Source organism: Dipodomys merriami, unplaced genomic scaffold (assembly GCF_024711535.1).
Source record: "Dipodomys merriami isolate MVZ:Mamm:240054 unplaced genomic scaffold, mDipMer1.0.p SCAF_3, whole genome shotgun sequence".
NCBI lineage: Eukaryota > Metazoa > Chordata > Mammalia > Rodentia > Heteromyidae > Dipodomys > Dipodomys merriami.
This window is the reverse complement of record NW_027204492.1, coordinates 47,483,586-47,509,607: the sequence shown is the minus strand read 5'-3', so window position 1 is coordinate 47,509,607 and position 26,022 is coordinate 47,483,586. Positions and strand designations below refer to the sequence as shown.

The window sequence follows — 26,022 nt, the reverse complement described above, 5'->3', positions numbered from 1 at the left end:
AAACCTCACAACCACAAAAACAAAAACATTTGATGAGTTCTTATAGTGTACGATTAAAGTACAGTTCTTTATCTAAGGCATTATGACATTTCATTGTGGAGTGATGTGGTGTAGATTCTGGACATTGACCTGTATCCATGACTTCTACCCTTGAAATTCTGGTAGCATTTTCACCACAGACTGTGACAACCAAAATGCCTACAGGTTTTGATAAATATCCTCATAGGAACAAACTTGTTTCCATTGGCAGACTATTGATCTACAATTACTTACATTTCTGGAAAATAGTAAAGTTTTAGAATTTCAGAAGCTTTCACTTATTTGCTTTCATTTTCTATATTCATTACACACTTCATGACAGGTTTTGAAGATTTGGATAGTATATGCAGGAACAAAATAACCATATTTTGTTTATAAAAAATCAATTTTCCAGAAATGTAAAGTACTGATGTGAAGCTCTCATTCTGACAGGCTGCATTCTCATTAAACTGCAAATACACCTAGTCAAGCATTATTGAAATTACAGGCCATAATTGTTTTTCTGCTGTGAATACAGATGAATCATGCATTTGTGAATAGGATTTTTGCCTTTATTACTTTTTATGTGGGCATTTTGGTTTACCATTACAGCTTAATATTATTGAATGCATTGTGTGACATTTGTAAAAGGTTTTTAAAAATAAATATACCATTTAAGTAAGACAAATAATCCTAGTCAATCTGGGATTGCATCTCAATTCATATGATTCTCAGTTCACTGACTTTCTTTTCACCCCCAATGTTTGACCTATATTTCTTCCTGCTGTATGGAAATGGGTGGCTCAATGAAATTTACTGTTCGAGTAAAATAAATATTGACCACCAAAGGTCTAAAAACTAAACATTGTGGACAGTGTCTCATTGCAAAACAGAGTAGGAATTATTCCCTATGTTAGTAGATATTAAAAATATCTTTGTTGCTGTCCATTATTTACGTTATATGGTAATATTATTATAGTTTGGTGCCAAGGAATATACTTTATTTTATTTAAAGCAATGTAAGGAATATTGAGTTCCATTTCTGCATTAATATATATCATTTTATTAAATTGAGACCATAGCTCTACTACTACTAAGATTATTACTGATTGTGTCCCATATGAAGGATTTAGTATGACAGAGCCATTTAATGAAGTAAATTTTTTCAGCTTTGTGAGAGAAAGAGAGTAAATATTTTGGCTTTTGTTGTTTAATTTTTGTTCAATGCGCATAACTGAGTATTGTTTTCCTCACAGGAAAATCAAATATGTCTGCCTTTCTTTCTTGAGTGCCATGACTAATTACCATATAATCTCCTTAGTATTTCTATTCTTCATTGTTCTTATTTAAAATACTAAACTTTCACTATATAGTGGTCAGCAATATGTTTTTGGTTTTAGTCACTTATTCCCTATATATCATTGGAAAATTCCCCTTTTCCCCCATCTTCAGATTTATGCTAACAGAAGGAGCAAAATATATTCTTATCAAGTAAGTTGCTATGAACATTAAAGATATGCATATGTTAAAACTATTGCAATTTTTAAAATGATAAAAAATAGAATACAAATGTAGATAGTTCTCCTGGATATATTTTTTTATGCTAACATCTTTCTTTTGCTAAACTCTTACCTAAAGATGAACTATTTAAACACTCATCTATCACTTCAGAAAACATAACTAGTAGAATACCTATTACTTTTTGTTGTATCAACTACATACCCACCTTCTTGTTTTCCTCCCTGAGTTTCAATCATATTCAGAGTACATTCTTACTGACTGTTCTACTGAAGGATTCTGTAAGCTATACTCTTACCTCCCACTCTCATAGCACTAGTATAATAGATCACTTTTCTATTGTTACTACCTATTACTTGGCTTTTTTTGCTGATAGATGGTATTCTACAATATGAACCACAACTCCAGTACAGTATTTTGCTGCACAATTGGAGATGGGGTCTTAGAGACTTTTCTGCCAGACTGGCTTTGAACTGTGATTGTTCACTCTTAGCCTCCTGAGTAACTAGGAAACAGGTGTGATCCCCCAATACCTAATTTACCTGGTCTTTTTGTCTAGACTACCACTTACCCTCATGTCTTACATCCCCCCACCCAATTCTCCCCCCCCACCCCAAGTTGTAAAGTTCATTTTCAACATGACAACTTGTACTTCTCATTGTTGCAACAGGTCCACCTGTATCCTTATTTAAACGACTTGTTTTTCCCCTTCCCCTCCACAAATTATACTGACATCAAATACAGTGAAAGCAGGGGCTATAATGTGGGGGAGGGACATACAAAGCAACAAAGAAATAATCTTATAATTGTGTTAGAAACAAATGCATGAAAGAAAAAAACATTTAAAATACATATCTTAGGGTTCATTTTCCTAACATCACCTTATCTGACCTTTTCTGCTTGACTCATACATATACTAGATATTGCAAATAAGGGAAATCATGGGACCTATGTTTCTTTGGGCTTGGCTTACTTCACTTAATATAATTTTTTCCAAGTCTTTCCATTTCATAATAAACGGGGCAATGTCATTCTTTCTGATGGAGGCATAGAATTCCATTGTTTATATATACCACATTTTCTTGAGCCATTCATCTACTGAGGGGCATCTGGGTTGGTTCCAGATCTTAGCTATAGTAAATAATGCTGCAATAAACCTAGTTGTGCTGGTAGCTTTAGTGTGGTCTTGTTTGTAAACATTTGGGTCAATGCCCAAAAGTGGGACTGTTGGGTCATAGGAGAGCTCTATGTGGAGTCTTTTGAGGAACCTCCATATTACTTTCCAAAGTGGTTGAACAAATTTACACTCCCACCAACAATGAAGTAAGGTTCCCTTCTGTCCATATCCCCTCCAGCATCTCTTGTTATTAGAGTTCTTGATTTTTGCCATTCTAACTGGGGTGAGGTGGTATCTCAATGTTGTTTTGATTTGCATTTCTTTTATGGGTAGGGATGTTGAGCATTTCTTCATGTGTCTATTGGCCATCCTGCTTTCTTCTTCAGAGAAGTTTCTCTTTAAGTCATTAGCCCACTTATTTATTGGGCAGTTGTTTCTTTGAGGATTTGTTGTTGGGGGATGTAATTTTTTGAGTTCCAAGTATATTTTAGATATGAGACCCTTGTCTGTTCTATGGCTAGTGAAGATCTTCTCCCAATCCGTGGGCTTTCTATTGATCTTGCTAGCTATGTCCTTTGCCATGCAGAAGCTCTGCAACTTTATGCATTCCCATTTGTCCAACCTTTCTTTGACTTGTTGTGTTTCCGGGTCTCTATTAAGACAATTTAGGCCTGTGCCAAGGAGTCCTAGGGTTTCTCCTATTCCATCCTGTAATGTTTTCAGAGTGTCTGCTTTGACTCTGAGGTCTTTGATCAATTTGGAGTTGATTGTGGTGCAGGGTGATATATAAGGATCTAGCTTTAGTTTTCTACAAATAGTTAACCAATTTTGCCAGCACCATTTAATGAAGAGGCTGTCTTTCTTCCATTCTATTTTTTTTTAGCTCCCTTATCAAAGATTAGATGGCTGTAGGTCTGTAGGTTCATTTCTGGGTTTTCAATTCTACAGTTTTCTGTGCGGCTGAATTTGAACTGCAATCCTTAGATCTCAGCCTCCTGGGTAGCTAGGATTAGAGGCATGAGCCACCTACCTACCATCTTTCCATCTTTCTGCGCATCATTCATATATAAAATACTGTAATAATATATTTTAAAAAAGAAATAGTGGGTGCAGTCCATTTATGTGGGAAATGATAGACTTAATCGGAATGAACCTAACTCTCCTACTACTGATATGACTTAATAAGATATAAGACAAAATATAAAAGTTATGTTTTGGCAAAAAGGAAAGGGCACTGAGGTTCAATACCTTTACTTAAGTAACCTTTATATGTGCAATTAACCTTTAAAAGAAATAACGTTTTGGAAGCATTATAGAGTATTTGCAGAAATGTAAAAAGTAGTTAAAAGCCTGTGGTGTGTTAATAGAAATTCCTTCAGGTAACACTGACAATTATCCAAAAGTGAAGTTCTGATGCATAAAAGATGAAGGAAAATATTTTCATTTGCTGACTCAGTTCCTGCTTTTTCCTTTGTTGTTTTCTTTCTGAATTTCAGCTCATTGACATTTCATAGAATAAGGTTTCATTGTGACTCAGAATTGATCTTTAATATACCAACTCTGAAATATTGGGGGTGGGGGACCTGAAATGATAATTCATAGTAGGCAGAGGCAAGGAGAAGGGGAAATGTAAGATAGGATTGGTGCCTTGAAATTTTACAGAATTCTTGCCCATGAACAAATATTTTGCCAGAATCTGTTGTATTTAAGAATTTGTAGTTTCTAGCTTGTGTGTCTGTGAATGTCTTTTCACTTAGAGCACACATACAGGCTGTCTGAATTGTAAACTCACCTTTGCAATTTATTTACAGTTCAGAAATAGTCACAATGTCAGTGACGCATTAAATTCCAGATCTATGTTAATTTTTTTCAGTACAGAGTCTTTGAGCAATGCACATTTTATAAATTGCAACCTGATCCTCATCAGTTCGCATGTGGTTTTGTGATTTCTTTTCTTTTCTTTTTTTTAAATTGCTGTTAGCTCATTGTAGGACCTCAACTGTTTTTAAAATAAGTTTTTTATTGTGAAAATACTGTACAGAGAGGTTACAATCACATGGGAAAGGTAATGAGTACATTTCTTATCAAGTGATTTGCCCCCGTGCCCCCAGCCTAAATTGTAAAAGTCGTTGTTTGTTTTTCGACATAGCATCTTATACTTCTCATTGTTAAAATGGGTCCACCGTATCCTTATTTAAACAATTTGCTTTTTCCCTTCCGCTCCCCAAATTATACCAACATCAAATGCAGTGAAAATAGAACTTCAACTTTTTTTCAAAAGCCTCCTAGTGGTTCCACTGGCCTCAGAGAAGCTTGTGTGCATAGTTCTCAGATGAATATTGTCAGCTTCCATGTAATAGCTGCAAATGATTTACCTCATTTCCTGTTTTGAACAGCTCGTGGGGGCAGCTGTGTGTGGGGCCAGGGGAAGAGTTCAGTGGCTTTGGTATTACAGCCTTCTAAATGCCAATTATATGGAAACTATATAAATCTGATTTTCTAACCCCCACAGTTATTTTTTGCAGTGCTGGGGCTGAAGCTCTAGTTCCCAGGCACATTAGGGGAGCAAGTGCTCTTCCATTGGCCTACACCCCATGCCCCAGGTTAGCCCTTCTGTATTCTAATATATTTGATTAGATCGGTATGAAAGCTCTTCTCTCCTCTTGGCAGGGCTGACATTTGACAAGGTGAGGTGTAACTAGGTGGGGCCTGGATACCAAAATGCAGCTTTTCTTACTCAACTAAGCCTGTCTGCCTTCTCTGGCTTCCCTTCCTTTACAAGCATTTTCTCCTAGGAAGCTCCTTAGTCCATCACACAGATAAAATTTAGTCTAATTCCTATGACCATACACGTAAACCTCAGTTTCCTCCTTGTAACCCTATATTTTTCCCACTTTCCCTTTTGATATGCTTTTGATGAATGGGTGAAAAAGAGTTTAGGCACTTGCTTCCCCTCCCTTGCCTCCTCCTTCCTTCTGTCCTGTGTATTTATAATTCATCATCTTCATCATCTTCTTCATCATCTTCCTTTTTCTTTCTTCTGTTTAGGAATTTATAGGAATGATAACATACTATTATCCAGATAGTGCAAGATTTTTGTCTACCAAGTTTAATATGCATGTAAAAATTATCAGATGTTTGTGAACATTGGCTACCATGGCTAATTGCAGCATGGGATTTTGTTTAGGAAATTGTCTCATTGAAGCATCATATACTCTAATAGTAATCTGTGTCTCTACATATTTCATTCAGTGAGTTTTATTCTTATTATGATTTGCAAGTTGAACCTACTGAACACTGGCAGTTATATAAATGTAGAAGTTCCTTATAAAATAGAAGCTAGATTAAGAATAGACCTAAACCTACTGAGTGTGTTAAATATTTCATATAGTTGAACAGAGAAAGAAAAGCTATGTCACCTCCCATTGAGGAGCCTGCATTGAGAGTATGAGTTAACAGATATCTATAGCTAGAAGTAAAGTAAAATAACAACAAAACATTTCATCTTCTGGGCTAAAATTCTATTTTAGACTCAATTCATTGCATTGTATTTATTTCACAAAGTTAAAATTGAGATAGTTTCAGGTAGGTAGGATTAACTTATCTCATAATTTTAATATTATTCCTACTCTAATTTTGTTTTAGTGAAATGTAAATTATTCATGTTACCAAACTGTTTGTTTTCTTAATGATATAATTTATTTTTTAAAGCCACTAGCAGAAACATTTACAAAACATATTTGAGTAATGCATCCAAAATAATTTACAAAAATGAAAGGATACCTTGGTAATTACTTACCTTCTTATTCTATAAAAATATCATTCATAACTCAAATTAATAAGTGCTCTTGATTTTATTTGAATATATTCATATTATGTAGTTTTATCCATATCTTTTTCTTCTAAGCCAGTCGCATGGTATTCAAAAAAAATTGTTGAAACACAAAATTAAGTAGAAGGAAGCCAGGCGCTGGTGGCTCATGCCTGTAATCCTAGATACTCAGGAAGCTGAGATTTGAAGATTTGTAGTTCAAAGCCAGTCCAGACAGGAAAATCCATGAGACTCTTATCTGCAATAAGCTACTCAGAAAAAGCCAGAAGTTGTACTGCGGCTCAAATGGTAGAGCCCTGGCCTTGAGCACAAAGAGCCTCAGGGATATAGCCCAGGCCCTGAATTCAAGCCCCAGGACCAGAAAAAAAAAAAAAAAGTGGGAGAGCGAATTAAAAGATACTTACATTGGGGTACATTACACTTGCTTTACTAGTAATTTATGTTGTCTACCCTACTTGTATTTTTATTATGAAAAGCCATGTGACATAAAACTTAGTATTTTGCCCATTTTAATTGTAAACTTTAATAGCATTAAGTTTATATTCCGTAGCTTATGAGCAATAGCTCTTTATACCCTCCTCACAGCTTATTATGTCCATTCTAATTTCTGTGTCTAAAATATTGCCCATTCCAGTTATCTTTCATAAATTGAATTCAACAATATTTGTCCCTTTGAATTTAATACTAAGAAAAATGCTTTCACCATTTATCCTATTGTAACATGCATTTAAATTTCTTTGCTTTGTGACCAAAGAAGATTCTGTGTGTGTATGAGAGAGAGAGAGAGAGAGAGATAGACAGAGACAGACAGAGAGAGAGAGAGAGAGAGAGAGAGAGAGAGAGAGAGAGAGAGAGATAGACAGAGACAGAGAGAGAGAGAGAGAGAGAGACAGACAGACAGACAGACAGACAGACATGCATTTGTTGATGGATATATTTTCCGTGTTTTGGATAATAAATCTTGATGCTACGAACATTTATGTAGAGTTAGTTCTTTCATTTTCATTTTTAGGTATATTGGAATTCTTCAGAGAAACAGAAGCAATGGCCTATATATTTTTTGAAAAATATGTATTATGTATGAAATACAATATATTGAAATATCATACATGTATAAAGAGATTCATTATAAGGAATTGATTCAAATATTTTAGGGGAGCTGAGCAATTCTACCACTTTCTATTTAGAAACTGTAGCTCAAGGAAAATTTTTGTCATAATTATAGACTAAGTCCTGTGTCTTAAGGCCTAAGAATCAAGGGAGCCAATGGTAAAAATCTTTAAGTCCAAAGACACCTTAAGCACACTGGCAGGAAATAGGGTGAATTCTTTCCTCTGACTTTTTTTTTTAATTGTGAAAATACCATACAGAGGGGTTACAATTACATGGGCAAGATAACGAGTACATTTCTTGTCAAGCATTGTTGCCTCCTCCTTTGTTTCTCCTTCCCATCCCTTCTCATTATCCCTTCCCACCCGATCCTCCCCTCCCCCCCCACCAAAGTTGTAAAGTTCGTTTTTCGACATAATGACTTGTACATCTCATTGTTGCAATGGGTCCACCTGTATCCCTATTTAAACGATTTGTTTTTTCCCTTCCCCTCCACAAATTGTACCAACATCAAATACAGTGAAAGCAGGGGTTATACCGTGGGGGAGGGACATACAAAGCAACAAAGAAATTATCTTATAAATATGTTAGAAACAATTGCATTAAAAATATTTGAATCCTTATCTTGGGGTTCATTTCCCTAACATAAACTTATCTGACCTTTTCTGCTTGACTCAGACATACACTGGTTATTGCAAATAAGGGAAACCATGGGACCTATGTTTCTTTGGGCCTGGCTTACTTCACTTAATACTGTTCAGGTCCTCGATTGACTAGTGTCCACCCAGATATGGAAGAGGACAATTTATTGTATTGAGTCTACAAACTCAAATTCTAACTTGATACGGAAATACCATTGCATACAAATCCAGAAATCATGTTTAAGCTCAGCTCTTGGCCATGTCACCATGACAACCATAATAGTTTTTTTAGAAGTACATAGGCATCTGGAAGGTTCAGCTTTGTTTAATTTCGGAATTACCATCAAACTATTTTCTGTGATGGCCAAACTTTTACATTCCCTCTCTCCACCCATGCAAAAGAGTTCCAGTTATCATTTCCTTGCCATTGATATTGTCCATTTCTATAAGAGATAGTCCCAAGTGTAAAGTAATATTTTATAGGTGCTGTTTGGATAGTATCATAAAATGAATGAAATAAAACTGATTTTTTCTTCCTTATTATATATACCCAAAGTTTGCTTAATTTATATATTTGTGTGGTGTTATATTTATGGACTGACTAGTGTTTTCCTCCCCTAAGATCTTCTTATCCAAAAACAAAACAAGTCATTTAAGGATTCAGGTGGCCCTGTTGCAACAATGAGAAGTACAAATTGTCATGTCAAAAAGGAGCTTTACAAAGTCGGTGTGGGGGGAGGGAAGGATGGGGGGGGAGAGGGGAGGCTGGGAAGGGAGGTGAAGGGTAAACAAAGGAGGAGGCTGCAATGCTTGGTAAGAAATGTATGCATTATCTTGCCCATGTAATTGTAACCCCTCAGTACAGTATGTTCATAAATAAAATAAAATTTAAAAAAATAAAATGAGATGAGCTCTGAAAAAAAAATTATTTTTCCTTAGTAGTTTGTAAGTTTTTGCATTATGTGCTTAATTGTTTTTTTTTTAGAACCTTCAATATATAATGGATATAAGTGGTGAGAGCAGGCATCTTGTTTTCTTGTTTATCTTGGCATATAATCATTCAGTCTGTCTCCATTAAGTATGATGTCAGCTGTAGTTTTCTCATATATGACCTTTATTTTGTTTGTAGAGCTTCCTTTAATTCTATTTTATAGTGTGTTTTCCCAATTAAGGATGTTTGATTTTTATAAAGTGCTTTTTCATAATCAATTAAAATAAGTGTGTGGGTTTTTACTTTATTAATGTGGTATAAGGCATTAATTAGTTTTCTTTATTCAATCACACTTCAATTCCAGTGATAAATGCAACTTAGTCTTCTGTTTTACTCCGCAATTCCATTTGTTAGTATATTTTCAAGAATTTTATATTTGTGCTCATTAAAGATATTAGTTTTCTTTTCTGGCGAAGCTTTGGATAGGCTCATATTGGCTTCACAGAATGAGTTCAGAAGCTTTTCTTCCTGTTTCATTGAGTATAAACACTTTTAATTCTTTAAATATTTCATAGAATTCAATACTGAAACCATTAAGTCCTAGCCATCTCACTGTTCAGAAGGTTTTGATTACTGACATATTCTGTCTAGTTTTTTATAGGTCTATAGAAATTTTCTATTTATGAAATTGTTCATTGTTTTTATATGTCTAGTCCATTTTGTCTATGTTAACTAATTTGATTATCTACCCTTATTCACAGTATTCTAATTTTACATGTGTGTATAAAACTAACAGTAATAGATTTATTTTTAATTCTAATTTTAGGTATAATATTCACTTTTTTCTTTGTTAGCATAAACTGCCTTTTATTTTTTTTATTTATTTATTTTTTTGGTCTGGTTGTGGAGCCTGAACTCTGGGCCTGGGTGTTGTCCCTCAGCTCTTCAGCTCAAGGTTAGTGCACTACCACTTGAGCCACAGTGCCACTTCCGGCTTTTTTCTTTTTGCTTATGTGGTGCTGAGGAATCGAACCCAGGGCCTCAGGCATGCAAGGCAAGCACTCTACCACTGAGCCACCTTCCCAGCCCTAAACTGCCTTTTATAAAATAGTATTTTTAATGTCAACATATGGATATAGATTTCTCCATCAATATAAAGTATCTTTCCTGTCTCTTCATTTGTTTTTCTAGTACTAGGTCTTGAATTCAGAGCCTAGGTACTATCCTTGAGCTTTTTTGTGTTCAAGTCTAGTGCTGTATCAGTTGAGCCACAGCTTACTTCCAGCTTTTTGTTGTTAATTACAAATAAGTATATCATAGACTTTCCTGCCTTGGCTGGCTTAGAACCTCAATTCTCAAGATCTCAGCCTCTTGAATAGCTAGCATTATGGGAATGAGCTGTTCGTGCCTGGTCATTTCTTTTCTTGTAAAAAATTTTATTTATTATTAAGTCTTCATACAAAGAGGTTCCAGTTCATTCATAACAGCTTATCTTAACCAATGTCACTCCTTGCATCACTCTCCCCCTGCAGTCCTCTCCAGTCCCTGCAGTCTAATTTTTTCAGTTTAATTTTTACATAATAAACATAAAATAATGACTGTATCTGCTCACCCTTCACCCCTCCATTCATGTATCCCCCATTACTTCTTCCATTAAGCAAAACAAACAAACAAACAAAACCACTTCCACTTCCTGATACTCATTTTGGTAAACAGTTCATTAATTGTTCATAGGAATTACACCATCCTACTCTTTCCTTAAGTATATAGTCCTTAAGTTGGGTAGTTTGTATCTATATGCACAGAGCATTGTGCATGTTATCATGTGTATTTGTGCTATAGCTTTAACTTACATGTCTGAGAAAAAATGTGCTACTTGTCTCTGCACATGCTGGTACTAGGACTTGAAATAAAGGACTTGCAGTTTTGCTCAGCTTTTTCATTCATTGCAGGTATTTTATCACTTGCACTATGTCTCTACTTCTGGCTTTTTGCTGGTTAGTAGGAGAGAGTGTCTTGTGGACTTTTCTGTGTATGCTGGTTTTGTATTTTGAACTTACAGATCTTGAGCCACTGGCACTAACCTTATCTTGTATTTACTATGTGTGTACTATCATATGGAGTGAACCAAATGAATTTGTACATTTTATTCATATTTTATTGTAGCATATTTTTGGTGATTCTTGGGAGATACTTTGTACTATAACATAAATCCAAACCAAAATTTGCTATACAAGATAATTATGTTTAGAATTGTCAATGTGTATATCCTAATAACAAACCACTAACCTTCTTTTATTTCTTTTTAGAATCTTGTGAAGCATCTTCCTGAGCAGAAAACACTTAATGAACTAGCGCAGCTGAAGAATGAATATGATGACCTCTGTGAGTCCGAGCAGTTTGGAGTTGTGGTATGTATTGAATATGTAGGACCACAAACTCAGCTAGCAGACATAACTTGTCAGAACAATAAAAAGAAAGACATTTCAGGGGCTGGGAAGGTGGCTGAGTGGTAGATTGCTTGCCTTGCATGCATGAGGCTCTGGGTTTAATTCCTCAGCACCACATAATCATGAAAAACCAGAAGTGGTGTTGTGGCTCAAGTGGTAGAGCATTAACCTTGAGACCAACAAAAAACAAAACAAGTCTTGCTAGAAGAAAGACATTTCAATTGATGATGTGTTTTGCTACTATGTATCCACATAATTAAATGCAATATTCCTTAGTATATTATCATATTAATATACCTATTATATTTTTGTAGTGTAAAAATGGCAAAATTAATTTTTACATCCATAAAATGTGACCAAATATTTCATAGTATCTTTATGGCCCTTATTTTAATTGATTATCATGTGCAAAATAATATGTACTATTGTGCTAATTTTGCTTTTATTAGATTTCAGCCATGAATCATTTAGTCTAAAATAAAAGAGCACTATCTAGATAAGTAACAAAATACTAGGGACCATTTTCTGTACTATATTTTGTGATAGAAAAAGCACAACTCTTTTCAGATTTCCTATAGGATGTCATTAATTGATGGAAAGCTTGCAATGTACAATTTCAGCTGAAGCAGAAATCTTACCAATATACTTCATGTGGTTAAATCATCATGTGTTTATTATTGGGGTGAATTATTTTTCCTTACCCCCCTTTCATTTTATATGATTCAAAAGATGACTAAGTGTGAATTATGTATTAAAGGATATAGTTCTATATTTTAAGCATTTCTCCAACATGCTATTCAAATAATTGACAAAAAGTGAGAGGAAAAAGAGCATCATTATTTATTTAATTTCTGGGTGAAAAGCTATTTTTTTACTTAAGTATTCAATATAAATTTATTTGCTTTCTGATGAACAGCTCTGCTATGGTTACAAGCTTTACTTTAGCTCCCTGAATATCTTCCATCTGTCTAACAAAAATTATTAACTTGCCAGTAGACCTGATATTCAGACCTATCCTGCTTCATTTAAAATATTCTATAATCTTTTCAAATAGTTCTCCATTATAATTGAGTTGATTTGATAGTTTGCATTTAAAAATTCTATTTAAACTCAAATTATGCTGAATGAACCTGAGCTGGTTTCTTTTGAGCATGAGCAATAACTCCTTGCCCATATTTAAAGTTTTTTAATTCTAGATATAGCATTATTACATGAACAAAGAAGGATTCTATCAAATCTCTGAAATCTGTCATGTGTACTTGGGATCAAATATAGCATAGCACTAAACCTGAAGCACTTATTTCCCTTCTTTTTGTGCAGATCTGTTTGTTGGTCCACTGATTTCGTTAGATACTGTTTAATCATACACACTTTCTCACAATGTTAAATAATAACATTTTTTAGACCCCTCACTTGAAACCTATACTACTCAAATTCACATTATAATTGAAATAAAGCTATCCACTATCAAAGAATTCAGCTGGGTCATGTTTCTTTTACAGTAGGTATACTACACAGTTTCTCTGAAGTTATTCTTTTTTCCTTTGTGCAGTTTATCTTGGAAGATGTATTAGTTTGCCAGGCTAGTACTTCAAGAAGCGTATTCTTGGTACCACACTGATGAAATGAATTTTGGGGACATAAAGAGCAATATACCTTCTGAACTAAAGGCAAAATTGAAAGTGGAAAAGATTTCTTGTTTATGCACATAACCGTAAATAATTCTAGGACACTGTGTACATGAATCCATTTAGTCTTCTTATTTACTCTCCCTGTACTGAAGCTTCATGTCTATGGGGAAAAGAGTCAAGGACATTGCAAGGCATTGTATACTATGTAAATTGCCTGCAACTCTATTATTCAAGAGTTATCACATAAAGTTTAGGTAAACTCATCTTATGTATAATATTTTGAAATAATAATTTACCATAGTCATTTAAATGTGTGCTTTGCTGTGCTTAGACCTGTATTTCATACAAAATAGACAGTAAATGATTATTGAGTTGAATTACAAAATGATTATTATCTGTAATTTGAGACTGCAATTTAATATTAGCATACTTTAAATCTGTTAAAGTTTGCTAAAACATTTCAAAATTCAATGACTTCTCTGTTTAGACACTAGCATTCTTTTTTACTCTTATGCATCAATATTCTGAAATGAAGACGGCTTTGATAAAACAAATCATTTGTACAAATGACACTCAGGTTACAGAGACACTTAGTGTCTGTTTTCTTCCCCCATCTACTCTTTACTGTGCATTTTGTTTGTTAGCCTGATGCTCATGGATCATGCCTGTGATCCTAGCTATTCAAGAGCCTGAGATCTGAGTATAGTGGTTCAAAGACAATTCAGGTAGGGAAGTCTGTGAGACTCTCATTTGGAAGTGGAGATCACGCACTAGCTTTAAACATAAATGTTTGGGCCTTGAATTGAAGCCTGAAGACTCTCCCTGCCAAAAAGAAAAAGTCTGTCAAGTGATTTCTGTATCATATAGCTTCAATATCTCCCTGAATTTACTGGTCAAGACTTTTACATTCTCATTCTGCCTTTCCTTTCCTTTATTCATTTATTTCTTACTTTGTGCAAGTCCTTTGACTCCTCTCCATTTTTTCATCAACACAAAATTTTTTTACTGACCATACTGGGGTTTGAACTCCATTCCATTTAAGTTGTCTTGATGGCACTCTACTACTTGAACCATGCCCCCTTACCTGCTTTTTGCTGGTTACAGTTTTAGTCTCTCAGATTTTTCAGCCTATGTTGGCTTCAAACTATGGATTCTCCAAATCTCAATCTCCTGAGGAACTAGAATTGCAGAATCGATCCACTGGCACACAGCTACCATAAATTCTTGCTTGCCAAGAAAAAATGTACCTGGAAAGTCATCTCTGTCCAAATCTTTTGTTTTGCTTTTGTGTTTTTGAGATGTAGTCTCATATTGTCCGGGCTATTTTTCAATTTGTGAATTCAAGTGACCCTCTTCAGTACATGACACTACTGCACTTGTCTTAATGATTTTTTTCTTACTGTGTTTAGAATTAAAATCCAGTATTTGATACTTGCAAAGGCAAGCAGTTTCCCTGTTATATAGCTAAACTCATGTCTTTTATTTATGAATTCTATGAAACCTGAGAAAAAATTATTATCACTAATATCATTATCACTTTTAGTATTGATTGCGACAAATCTAAATGGTACTCATAGCAAAGCTTTTGGATACTGTACTTACTGAGAAAGAAAATGTGTGTGTGTGTGTGTGTGTGTGTGTGTGTATGTATGTGTGTGTAAGAGAGAGAGAGAAAAAAAAGGAGTAGAGAGACATGTAGATGTTCTACTATTACATGTTAATTTTCTTACTTCTGCCTTGAGTGTCATTATTACCTGACTCCTTTAGAGCAGCAATATTTCTAGCATTCTTTACTACTATTAGTTATCCTATTGTTTGTTCATTTTATCTAATTCTACTGTGCCCTTGAGAAAGAACATTCTGAAGTCACATGCTTCCTAAAATGAATGAGTAAATGGATGGATGAATGACAATGCATCACTGACCCTGAGGTCTCTTGCTAGCTATTACCTCTCTTCATTTCCTAGCATTAGCTTCTTCAAAGATTAATCTTCATTTGCTCTCTGCTTCCTTAATTCTCACTCACTGTTCAACCAATAGCAGTCATGACTTTGCTTTGAATAATGCATTGAAATTGATCTAGGAAAAGTCATTAATTACCTCAATCATAACTATGTACATCAAGTCTACTTACTTCAATCTATACTGCCGGTGAGTTAGTCTGTGCCACCCTGGCCTTTCTCTTTAACCATCACAGTTTCCTTTTAGCTTGTTTCTCCCACTGAAAATTTTGCCTTTCTCCTAATTGGTTTCAACATAGCTGTTAGTGTGACATTGCTAGAATATCTTTGTTGTATATCATATAATTTGCTGTTTAAAACATTAGTGTTGTACTATTATTTTTAGCTACAAGCCTGCTTCTTGGACTCTTGCTCATCATGTGTCAGCTCCAATGCATTTCATTCTCAAGGGTTTGAATGTCCTATGCACTTTCCTACCTCAGGACTATTGTACATGCTCTGCATGCTGTCCTCTCTCATCCCTAGGCTCTCCTGCTTATTTCTCAAGTTTCATCTTTTTAAATTTTTTTTAACAACATCAAATACAGTGAAAGCAGAGGTTATGTTGTTATAATTTGTGGAGGGGAAAGGAAAAAATCGTTTAAATAGGGATACAGGTGGACCCATTGCAACAATGAGACGTCAAAGTCCTATGTCGAAAATGAAATTTACAACTTTGGTGGGGGGGGAGGAGGGTTAGGTTGGGGAGTGGGGGAAGGATGGGATGGGAAGGGGAAACAAAGGAGGAGGCTACAATGCTTAATAAGAAATGTACTCATTATCTTGCCCATGTAATTATAACCCCTCTGTACAGTATTTTCAAAATAAAAAAAACAAAACAAAACAAAAAATTTTATTAATAAGTTTTTATTGTGAAAATACTGTACAGAGGGGTTACAATTACATGAGCAGGGTAATGAGTACATTTCTTATCAAGCATTGTTGCCTCCTCCTTTGTTTCCCCTTACCATTCCTGCCCTCTCAACCCCCCCCCCCCGCCCCACTAAAGTTGTGACATTCATTTTTCGACATAACGTCTTGTACATCTCATTGTTGGAATGGGTCAACCTGTATCTCTATTTAAACAATTTGTTTTTTCTCTTCCCCTCCCCAAATTATACCAACATCAAATACAACCCTATGGGGGAAGGACATACAAAACAACAAAGAAATATCTTATAAATATATTAGAAACAATTTCAAGAAAGAAAAAAACATTTGAGTCCTTATCTTGGGGTTCATTTTGCCTAACGTCAACTTATCTGACTGTTTCTGCTTGTCTCAGACATATACTAGTTATTGCAAATAAGGGAAACCATGGGACCTATGTTTCTTTGGGCCTGGCTTACTTCAATTAATATAATTTTTTCGAAGTCTTTCCATTTCCTAACAAAAGGGGCAATGTCATTCTTTCTGATGGAGGCATAGAATTCCATTGTGAACTTTGCTTTCCCAATGATTTATCACTTAGCTATCAATTGAAAATAAATCTCTATTAAGCTTTTCCATGCTTTAAAAAATTTTTTCTTTATGGGAACTACATTTTTTTTAATTGTATTTTATTTTATGTGAGAACATACTGTACAGAGGGGCTTGGGAACTACATTTTTAACTGTTAACTGTGGAGTTATTTATTGAATGTTTGTAACTCATACAATGTTTATGAAGTATTTTATTTAATGTGTAACTCATACAAGATTTCTAGTTGTTACAGGTAGATCGTGATGATTTTATTCACATGATAAGCTCCTAATAAATCTTTGCTGTAGGCTGGGAAGGTGGCTCAGTGGTAGAGTGCTTGCCTTGCATGCATGAAGCCCTGGGTTTGATTCCTCAGCACCACGTAAGCAGAAAAAAAGCCAGAAGTATTGCTTGGCTCAAGTGGTAGAGTGCTAGCCTTGAGCTGAAGAGCTGAGGGACAGCACCCAGGCCCAGAGTTCAGACCCCACGACTGACAAAAAAAAAAAAAAGAAATTTTGCTGTATATATTTCCTGAATGGAATATTAAGATGATACCTTTGTTATCCTTTCTTACTCTATATCCATATGGCACAAAATAACATTGAAGGATTTAAACAATTTCTGACATCTTTTTTCCCCTGCGCGTCTCACCACTGTCCTGGTAAAACCTAGAACTCAGTGCCTCAGTCAGTAATGCCCTTCCACCAATCTGCATCACCCTTTGGAATTTTCTCGATCACATTGTAAATGATAAAAATGTCATCAATTAAGGACAGACCTAGGCTGGAAGTGATATTACTCCTGTATGATTGATTAAGATAGTCATAAGATTAATATCAAAAACAATAAAAATTGGCAAAAACAGCTGAAGCTGGACTGTAGTGCATTCTTTAACCTTTTTGATTTTTAATTTTTATCAGTCACATCCTTAGGTTTGCTTATAGTTACATTTAATCTGTTGGGGAAAGAAAGAGAGGGGAGAAGTAAAAGGAAGATACAAACAACAACAAAAAACAACCCAGAGATCTTTCTCTGTCTAGAAGTAGCCCTCCTGGGAAGTGGGCCATGCTAACTCCCACATGTTTTGTGGTCAATCATATTCTTCTTTTAGGAGGTATATTGGCTGCATAGCTTCCCACTGACTTGTCTTCCAACCTGCCTCCCACTGAATTGAATTTGGAACATTGTTGTAATTATATGCTGTACCTTTACTGGAAGAAAACCACAGATCTTTGAAAGCTCTGTCAGTTAGAACCCCCAGCAGGAGCTTTTACAGAGTGTGTTTGCAGCTCAGCTGTTCTCAATCCTCAGAGCTGTGGAAATTCCCACTTGTCTTGCACTAAGTATGGAGACCAATTCTGTGTATATCTATTAAGCTAACACATCTTCTGAGAAAAGAAAGCAATAATTAGTCCTCTTAGTCATTGGTACTTTGTTTCTCTGACTTCCAAATTACCCGTATTTTTCAATTAAAAACATTCCAAAGCTGTAATCTAACAAAAAGATGTTGAGATAAAAATCTTTGTAATGAAAACTGTAGATTATGTGATTTTTCTGACAGCACACTGAATTCTTTTTCTGTTTCGAACACAAATATATAAAGTCTATAGGAGAGGTTTTCTGCCTGTGTTTAGTTCCGTGGTGTAGTCATGCTTTTTAATTATTTTAAATTCTCATAAGATCTTCTAATCTCTATTTAAGATACCTTAAATGAAAAGAAAATACTTAAAAATCTTTTTTTCTTTAACATAGTACAAAAAGCATTTAGCTCAGATAGAAAATTGTATGTCATTTTTACCATTAATATTACATTGTGTTTCACTTCTGCGTGTTCATAGGGAAACAAAATCACATTTGTCTTTATGTTGTCTGGTTGCACTCGGTACATAGTTTTGCTATGAAACACACTGATTTGTTTCTATTTTATTTCTTTCTATTATATAAATCCCACCTCTTCTACATGTGTATTTTTTGACAAAATGTTGGCTTTATAATTTTGAGATCTGGAAACAGAAAATTTACCCTTACTCATTCTCAAATCCCTGTATTTTTATTCTTGTTCATTTCATTAACTTCTCATCATAAGCCATTCTTAGGACAGGGTTGTTAATTCCCATCAAGATTTTGTAATAAAACAAGGTAAAATAAAGCCACTCAAAAACTGGTTTTTACAGTATATGTATGGATGTCAGTTGATTGTTTTTCATTAAATTAACAAAAAACAACTCCTTTTTCCTGGGTATTTCTAATCTCTAGCACAATAACACAATACTACAATAGCTTTCATTGCTATCCTTGATCTCAAACAGTTGTTTTCAAAAGGATGTTCTGAAATTCTTTTTCACCTTTTTAATGTGATGTTTCTGAATTTTCAGCGTCTTTGGGGGCAGACGTTGTTATTGTGCCCTGTTCTAAACTAAAGATGAGTAGATATTTGTTGATGCATAATTTCTACATTTCAAAATCTTTGGGGAAATATCCCCTATCAGCACATCATTATTTTTCTGATGTGGAATCCATTTTCAACACTATTTTTTTCAAAACTTCTATTCACAAATTAACTATGGCCCTTTTCTCTCATGTAACGTGCAAACATTTTCTGTTTGTTTCACATAGAAGGTAAACCTCTATTGATTATTTAGTCCAGGCCAAAAACTGAATATGATGCAGGAGGTATAACATACAAGTGGGAGAGGTTCTGCTCTTGAGGAAGTTATTGTTTACTAAAATATGAGGAATCTATTTATACTTTGAGACATAATTTTCCTCAGTCCTTGTGTTTGAGTCTTAATTTAGTTAACTTTTATACTTATATCATAAATCCATTCTTCCTTAGCATGACTTTATTCATCTTCATTATTGTGTCAAAAAGGCCAATTTTTGAGTCCCTGTGTGTCATTCCTATTATCCTAGTTACTAAGGAGGATAAGATTTGAGGGTCACAGTTAGAAGCCATCACTGCAATGAAAAGTCTGTGAAACTCTTATCTACAATTAATCACCTAAAAATCCAAAGTGTAGCTGTGGTTCAAATGGTAGAATGCTAGACTTGAGGAAAAATACTCAAGGATAGCACCGAAGCACTGAGTTCAATCCCTAGGACTGGCACCAAAAAAAGTACAAAACTTGTGTTTATGCAATGGAAATTGGGTCTAAAAAATATATTGGTTGGAGCTGGGAAGGTGGCTCAGTGGTACAGCGCTTACCTTGCATGCATGAGGCCCTGGGTTCGATTCCTCAGCACCACATAAGCAAAAAGAAAAAAGCCAGAAGTGGTGCTGTGGCTCAAGTGGTAGAGCACTAGCCTTGAGCTGAAGAGCTAAGGGATAGCGCCCAGGCCCAGAGTTCAGGCCCCAGGACTGGACCCCCCCCCAATTTTATATATATATATATATATATATATATATATATATATATATATATATATATATATATATATATATATATATATATATATATATATAGGTTGTAGTTTTTGTGAAATCTATTGAATTATTTGCTAGTATATGGGTTTGAACTCAGGGCATTGTAATAACCAGACAAGTGCTATACCATTTGAGGTACACACACCAGCCCTTTTAACTTTATTTTACAGATAGGATCTTGTACTTCTTTCCCTTGTGGGCCTTGGACTATAAACCTCCTACCTGGCACCTCAGGCACACACCACCAAGCATAGTTTATTTGCAGTGGTGCAGTTTTGGTAACATTTTGCATAGGCTAGCTTTTTGAATTTTGATCCTTTATTCTTTGTCTCCCAAACAGCTGAGATTACAGGCATGAATCACTAATGCCTGGTCCTCTTTAGGTTTACTACTGTTCATATTTTGATAAGACAAGAGTTTCAATTATGCTTACATTGAATAGGCATTAAATGTGGGTTTCTTTATATAATAGGAATGTGGTAATGTCCTTATTCTCCCATTATCTTTATACTCAGCATTTTCTGCGGATTTCTAGGGTATTTTGGTAGTAGATCAATATTCACCAGCTGTATAGATGTAAAGTGAAAAAATTCAAATTATATAAACAAAAATATTCCTAACTCTTTGGGGGAAATAACCCTCTTTTTATGCTTTTTTTTTGACTGAATCTGTCAATGCACTTTTTTTAAATGTAGTGTAGATCAGCTAAAGAAATGAGAGTTGCTTGATGTGATTTGATAGACAAGTACAGTGTAACACAAATAAATCCTCTACATAATATAAAACCCTGGTCAGCATCTCACAGCACTTGAAGGAATGAATTATAAAACAAAGGATGCCAGTCAACTAAAATGCTGCAAGGGACCACAATGAAAAACAAATAGACATTTCAGCAGAGTTTTTGTTTTATTTACTTATATCACTTAGGTACACTTAAGTGCCTTTACAAGACATGGCTTTTTCATAATTGTATCTGTGTCTGGGGATGTAGCTCTGTGCTTCCTATTATTTCTAAACTTGGTTATTCAAGATATTCCCTTATAAGTCAGAACCCCTGATGGAGCTATTGTCTATGATAATTGTCTCTGATCATAAAAGATCACACTTGTGTTTGTGAAAATTCTCTTCCTATGGTTTCTATATACTAATTGCTTCATTATAAGAGATTTTTTACTGATTGTTGATTCATGTTAGAAGCTTTTACTGATTGGTTGTTCATTGTTAAGAAAGGTACCTATTGGGCTTTACCACTTCTATTTCCTCATTTGAGTTCATATCAGCACATATAAATACATTACCATTTCTGTTAGTAAATATAGGTCATAATGTAAAAGTGGCAAAAATGATAGTCAACATAATATTTACAGTATTTCCAGTGGATAATGAGTTTTGTTTGTTATTGAGTGCTGTAAACACATATTTCTTAATTGTTAATGAGAGGAACTTGCTGTCAAGTTTGAGAAAATTAGGGACCATATTTTATTGCTAGAAAGCATTTCTGAGAATAAATTAAGGACAACTGTAGGTATTGTTTTATAGTGTTCACATTGTGTCAATGGCTGCTTTAGGAGATTTGCAAATAGCCTGCCATACAGTATTTGAGACAGCATCTTACTATGTTGTCCAAGCCAGATTGTCCTGCCTCAGCCTCCCAAGGAATTGGGATTACATACATGTCCCATCAAACCTGGTTTTCGTATCTTACATAAATCTGAACGGAAATTGCACTTTCCTGATTAGAATTTAATAATTCAGAAATATTATGTAAGTTGCACAATGACATAAACTAGAAAGTTATATGACATATAACTGTATGTTTTAAGCACATGTATGTGTAATTCAAATGTCCATGTTTTTTTCAAAACAACTTTATCATTTTAGTCTGCAGTATACAGAGATTATCTTTTCCCCTTCTGGGAATGGAAGACATAACTTTCTTGAACTCTACCCTTAAAATAAAATATGTGGCTGGATGCTGGAGGCTCATTTCTGTAATCTTAGCTATTTAGGAGGGTGAGGATTGTGGTTCAAAGCCAGTTTGGGCAGAAAAGTCCATGAGACATTTATTTCCAGTTAACAATCAAAAGGCTGGTAATCAAGCTGTATCTCAAGTGGTAGAGCATCAGTCTTGAGCAAAGGAAAGAAAAGCTCAGGGGACAGCTCCCATACACTGAATTCAATCCCCAGGACTAGTACAAAAAGGAAACTTCCAAGGGGCTCTAAATATGGATTAAGGTAGCTCTTAAAGTGGTGTCAGTCATTGCAAATGACTTTGTATAAGGTATATCCTCCTTCTTGATGTTGTCCTATTACTCAACTATACATATTCTTAATGCAGCATTTTGCTCCCTATACGTATAATGGATATATTTATTGAATCATTTCATAATCATTCATTTTTAATCATATATCATTTTTCACATATGAAACCTTGCTGTAGCAAATGAGTAATGAAAAAATAAAACTTTTTCCCAAAAAATGGCAACCCCAACTCCCTTGTCATGCACAAATTCTTCATAAAATTAATCTGACGGGTTAGAGATTAATAATCATAATTAAAAACATTATTTAGGGGAAAGCAAAATATTACCATCAGTTCTTAATTTTGTTAAGTAGACAATCTGTCTCTCTTGGGAAAAGGTCTAGAAAATGGTTAGTCAGCTAAGGAGCATTGTTGAAATCAACCAGCAAATATTTGACACTTTAATGTATGCAAGACATTCTTCTATGTGCTCCTCAAAGTATAGTCCTTGACTCATTTCTTTTTTTTCTGTACACTTGCTTCTCCTACACCTTTGATTCAGGTAATTCCCAGACCCACTAACTCTAATAATTATCTCATTAAACTGTTTCCCCACTTATTACTATTTCCATACATATTGTAGTAATGCTCTAAACACAGTATGTCAGAAAAGTAATATATAATTTCCCTTTCATAGAGATATCATTTTTCCTTAATTAGAGATTTCTAGCAGAAAACAGAATATTCTGAGAGAATATTAGTATTAAAATAATGTGCATTGAAATACCTAAAATTCGAGCTAGAATGGTAACTATTGAAAATAAAAGATTATTATAAGAAACTTGTTAAAAACATTGCAAGGCTTCTCTCGAGTGGGTCACACTTGTAGTACTAGCGTCTCAGGATTTTGTGCCCGGAGGCTTAAGGATTGTGGTTCTTAGGGAGTTTGGGCAGGCAAGACCACGAGACACATATTTCCAGTGAACAACAATAGACAAATCTATCAGACTCTTATTTTGACCACCAAAAAGCCAGAAATGGAGCTTAAATAGTTGAGCACCAGCTGTGATTCAAAAATGGCAAGTAACGCTGAAAAGCCCAGAGTTTAAATTCCATTAACAGTGGTGTCTACACACACACACACACAAACACACACACACACACACACACACACACACGTGTGTGTGTGTGTGTATACAAACCAAGGATTGATATTAATTAACATATTATTATGGGTCATAATTTGAATATTATGCCAAGTTTTAGAGTCTTTGTTATGGGAAACTAGTAATTAATAATTAAGATGTCTAATGATTTCTTTTCATTATGTGCCTATATATGTCTGTTCTCCAAAATCTCTCTGCTGCAATTACTTTTGAGCTATAGGAAATCAAAAAGTAAAAATAAGGTTATTCCAAGGTGCTTGGCTAGTATTGAGCTGAGCTGCAACTTCTGGAAGGAAAGGACATGTGAGGGGAATAAGTGGGAGAAAATTTGGGAGGGAGTTTAAAAATGTACTCATTATCTGACTTACATAACTGTAACTCCTTTGTATATTACCTGTAAAATAAAGTTTAAATTAAAAAAATCAAAATTATTATTGAAGGTATAACAAAGGGAATGTAGAACATAAGCCCATTCTCTGAAATAAATAATTAAAACCCAAGATGAACTGTTTTGAAGAAAACCAGCACAAAATTCTTGCATATTGTACTTGAATGTAAGTTCCAGTAATTTCTCCATGACTTATCTAAAATCAACATCTTTGATGTAGGTGAAATTCTTTAGAATGTACATAAATATTTAATATATTTTATGAATAGAAATCATAGGTTTCAAAATTGTTAAATGCACAGAGTTTTTTGTGTAATTTCACAGAGCATAGTGTTAGATAATATTTTTGAAATTTTTGACATATTTTCTGGCATCAAATACACAAGTTAACTGTGGTTCAACTCACTCAAATCAAATTCCTATGTGTAAATTTCCCTAGATCACCTCAGAGACAGGTTGTGGGACTTGCTTTCTTTTAACGGCTAATGATTATGCAGTTAAACATATGACAACTGTTAAGTTTTGGTAAACATATTGTTAATTTTATAAGACTGAATTAATTTCTTTTTAAACAAACCTGAATGGCCAATAGTTTTGGAGTATTGCTAAAAAATTTCTTGAGTATTTTGAAAATAAGCAAAGCATAGTATTTGCATAACCCAGAGAATATTCACTTCATATAGGAATTTATCATTGTCTATGAAATTATCCCCATTAAAACAGTGGCTTTCAATTTCTGTTCTCAGAGAGCATTCCTTATCTTGCAGATAAGCTCAGTGAAAATGCTGCCATCTCGCCTCAAAAGCATTCTTTTCAAGCTCACTTTTGAAGAACATGTCAACAACATCAAACCCAGCATCATAGCAGTAACTCTTGCTTGTGAAGAACTGAAGAAAAGTGAAAGCTTTAACAAACTTTTGGAGTTAGTTCTGTTGATTGGAAACTACATGAACTCAGGCTCAAGAAATGCCCAGTCTTTGGGTTTTAAGATCAACTTTCTTTGTAAGGTAAGGTTCTATTTTATTATGCTAATTGATAACCATAATCTTATCTGTGAGAAGAGTTAATCAAAAAGAAATAATAACCTATTAAACCATATGCTTTCAATGAGCAACTTTTATGGTATGTAAGTTATATCTCAATGAAAAGAAATTCCTTTTTAAAATGGTATTGCAGTCAAATGCATATAGGTTGTATGAATTTACTTCTGTAGTACTTACTTTTTGCTGATTAAATCTTAGTGCAGCTTATAAATTGCCCCAAAATTCTTTTTATAAAATACAAGAAACATTGTATTTTAATCCCTTTCGCTTATTTTATGTTATTCCAAAAAGTATTTGGGGAGGTAAATTTGATGAGGAAAATAGGCAGAAAATTTTCTCATGGTAGTCTAGGAAAATAATTTTTCTCCTTACTACATTTGGTTGTGAAATAAGCTTAAATCCGTTTTTAAGTGTTATTTACTAATAGTTTTTTAAATAAACAATAATCATCATTCTGTTTTGATTGTACCATTTTACAGAATAATTTTTAAGGTTTTAACTCTTGTGAAAGGGTTAGAAAGAAAAGCAGTTGTACATGTCTATATCCTTGAAAAGACTTTTCTGTTAGAGTAAAAAAAAAAACTGAACAAATTAGGTTAAGTCCTCTAAGAAATCTTTGAGATAAGAACAAATCTGAAAACAAGCAATTTGTCTATGACATTTCACCACTTTCCCCCATTTCCTCTCACATCTCAAAACACCACAGAATTTTAGTTAGTTCTTGAAGTACATTATCACAGAATTCCAAATCTAGAAATAACTGTGAATTTCTTACTTTTAGCATACTAAATATATGTACATTGCATATCCATTGACTAGCAATTTAATATGAATAAAGACAATTTGTTCCTGGTAAACATAACCCAGAGAGATATACAGAATAACATTTATAGATAATGAAGTACTCCTGGGCATCATTAGCTCACACCCTAACTACTTCAAAAGCTGAGATCTAAGGATCTTGCAGTTTGAAGCCATTCCTGTCAGGAAAGTCACTGGGACTCTGTTGCCAATGTGCTACCCCAAAATCCTGAAACTAAAACTGTGACT

The 26,022-nt window shown here is 34.3% G+C and overlaps 1 protein-coding gene across 4 annotated transcripts in view; it reads left to right on the top strand.

Annotated features, from left to right (window-relative positions):
- The window catches only part of Diaph2 (diaphanous related formin 2), an 812,745-nt gene that overhangs the window by 343,346 nt on the left and 443,377 nt on the right, over positions 1-26,022 (top strand). For all 4 annotated transcript variants that reach the window (XM_070040099.1, XM_070040098.1, XM_070040100.1 and 1 more), the window contains 2 exons: positions 11,477-11,578; positions 24,697-24,936. In XM_070040099.1, coding sequence (XP_069896200.1) covers positions 11,477-11,578; positions 24,697-24,936 — 342 coding nt within the window. The remainder of the gene's footprint in view (positions 1-11,476; positions 11,579-24,696; positions 24,937-26,022) is intronic.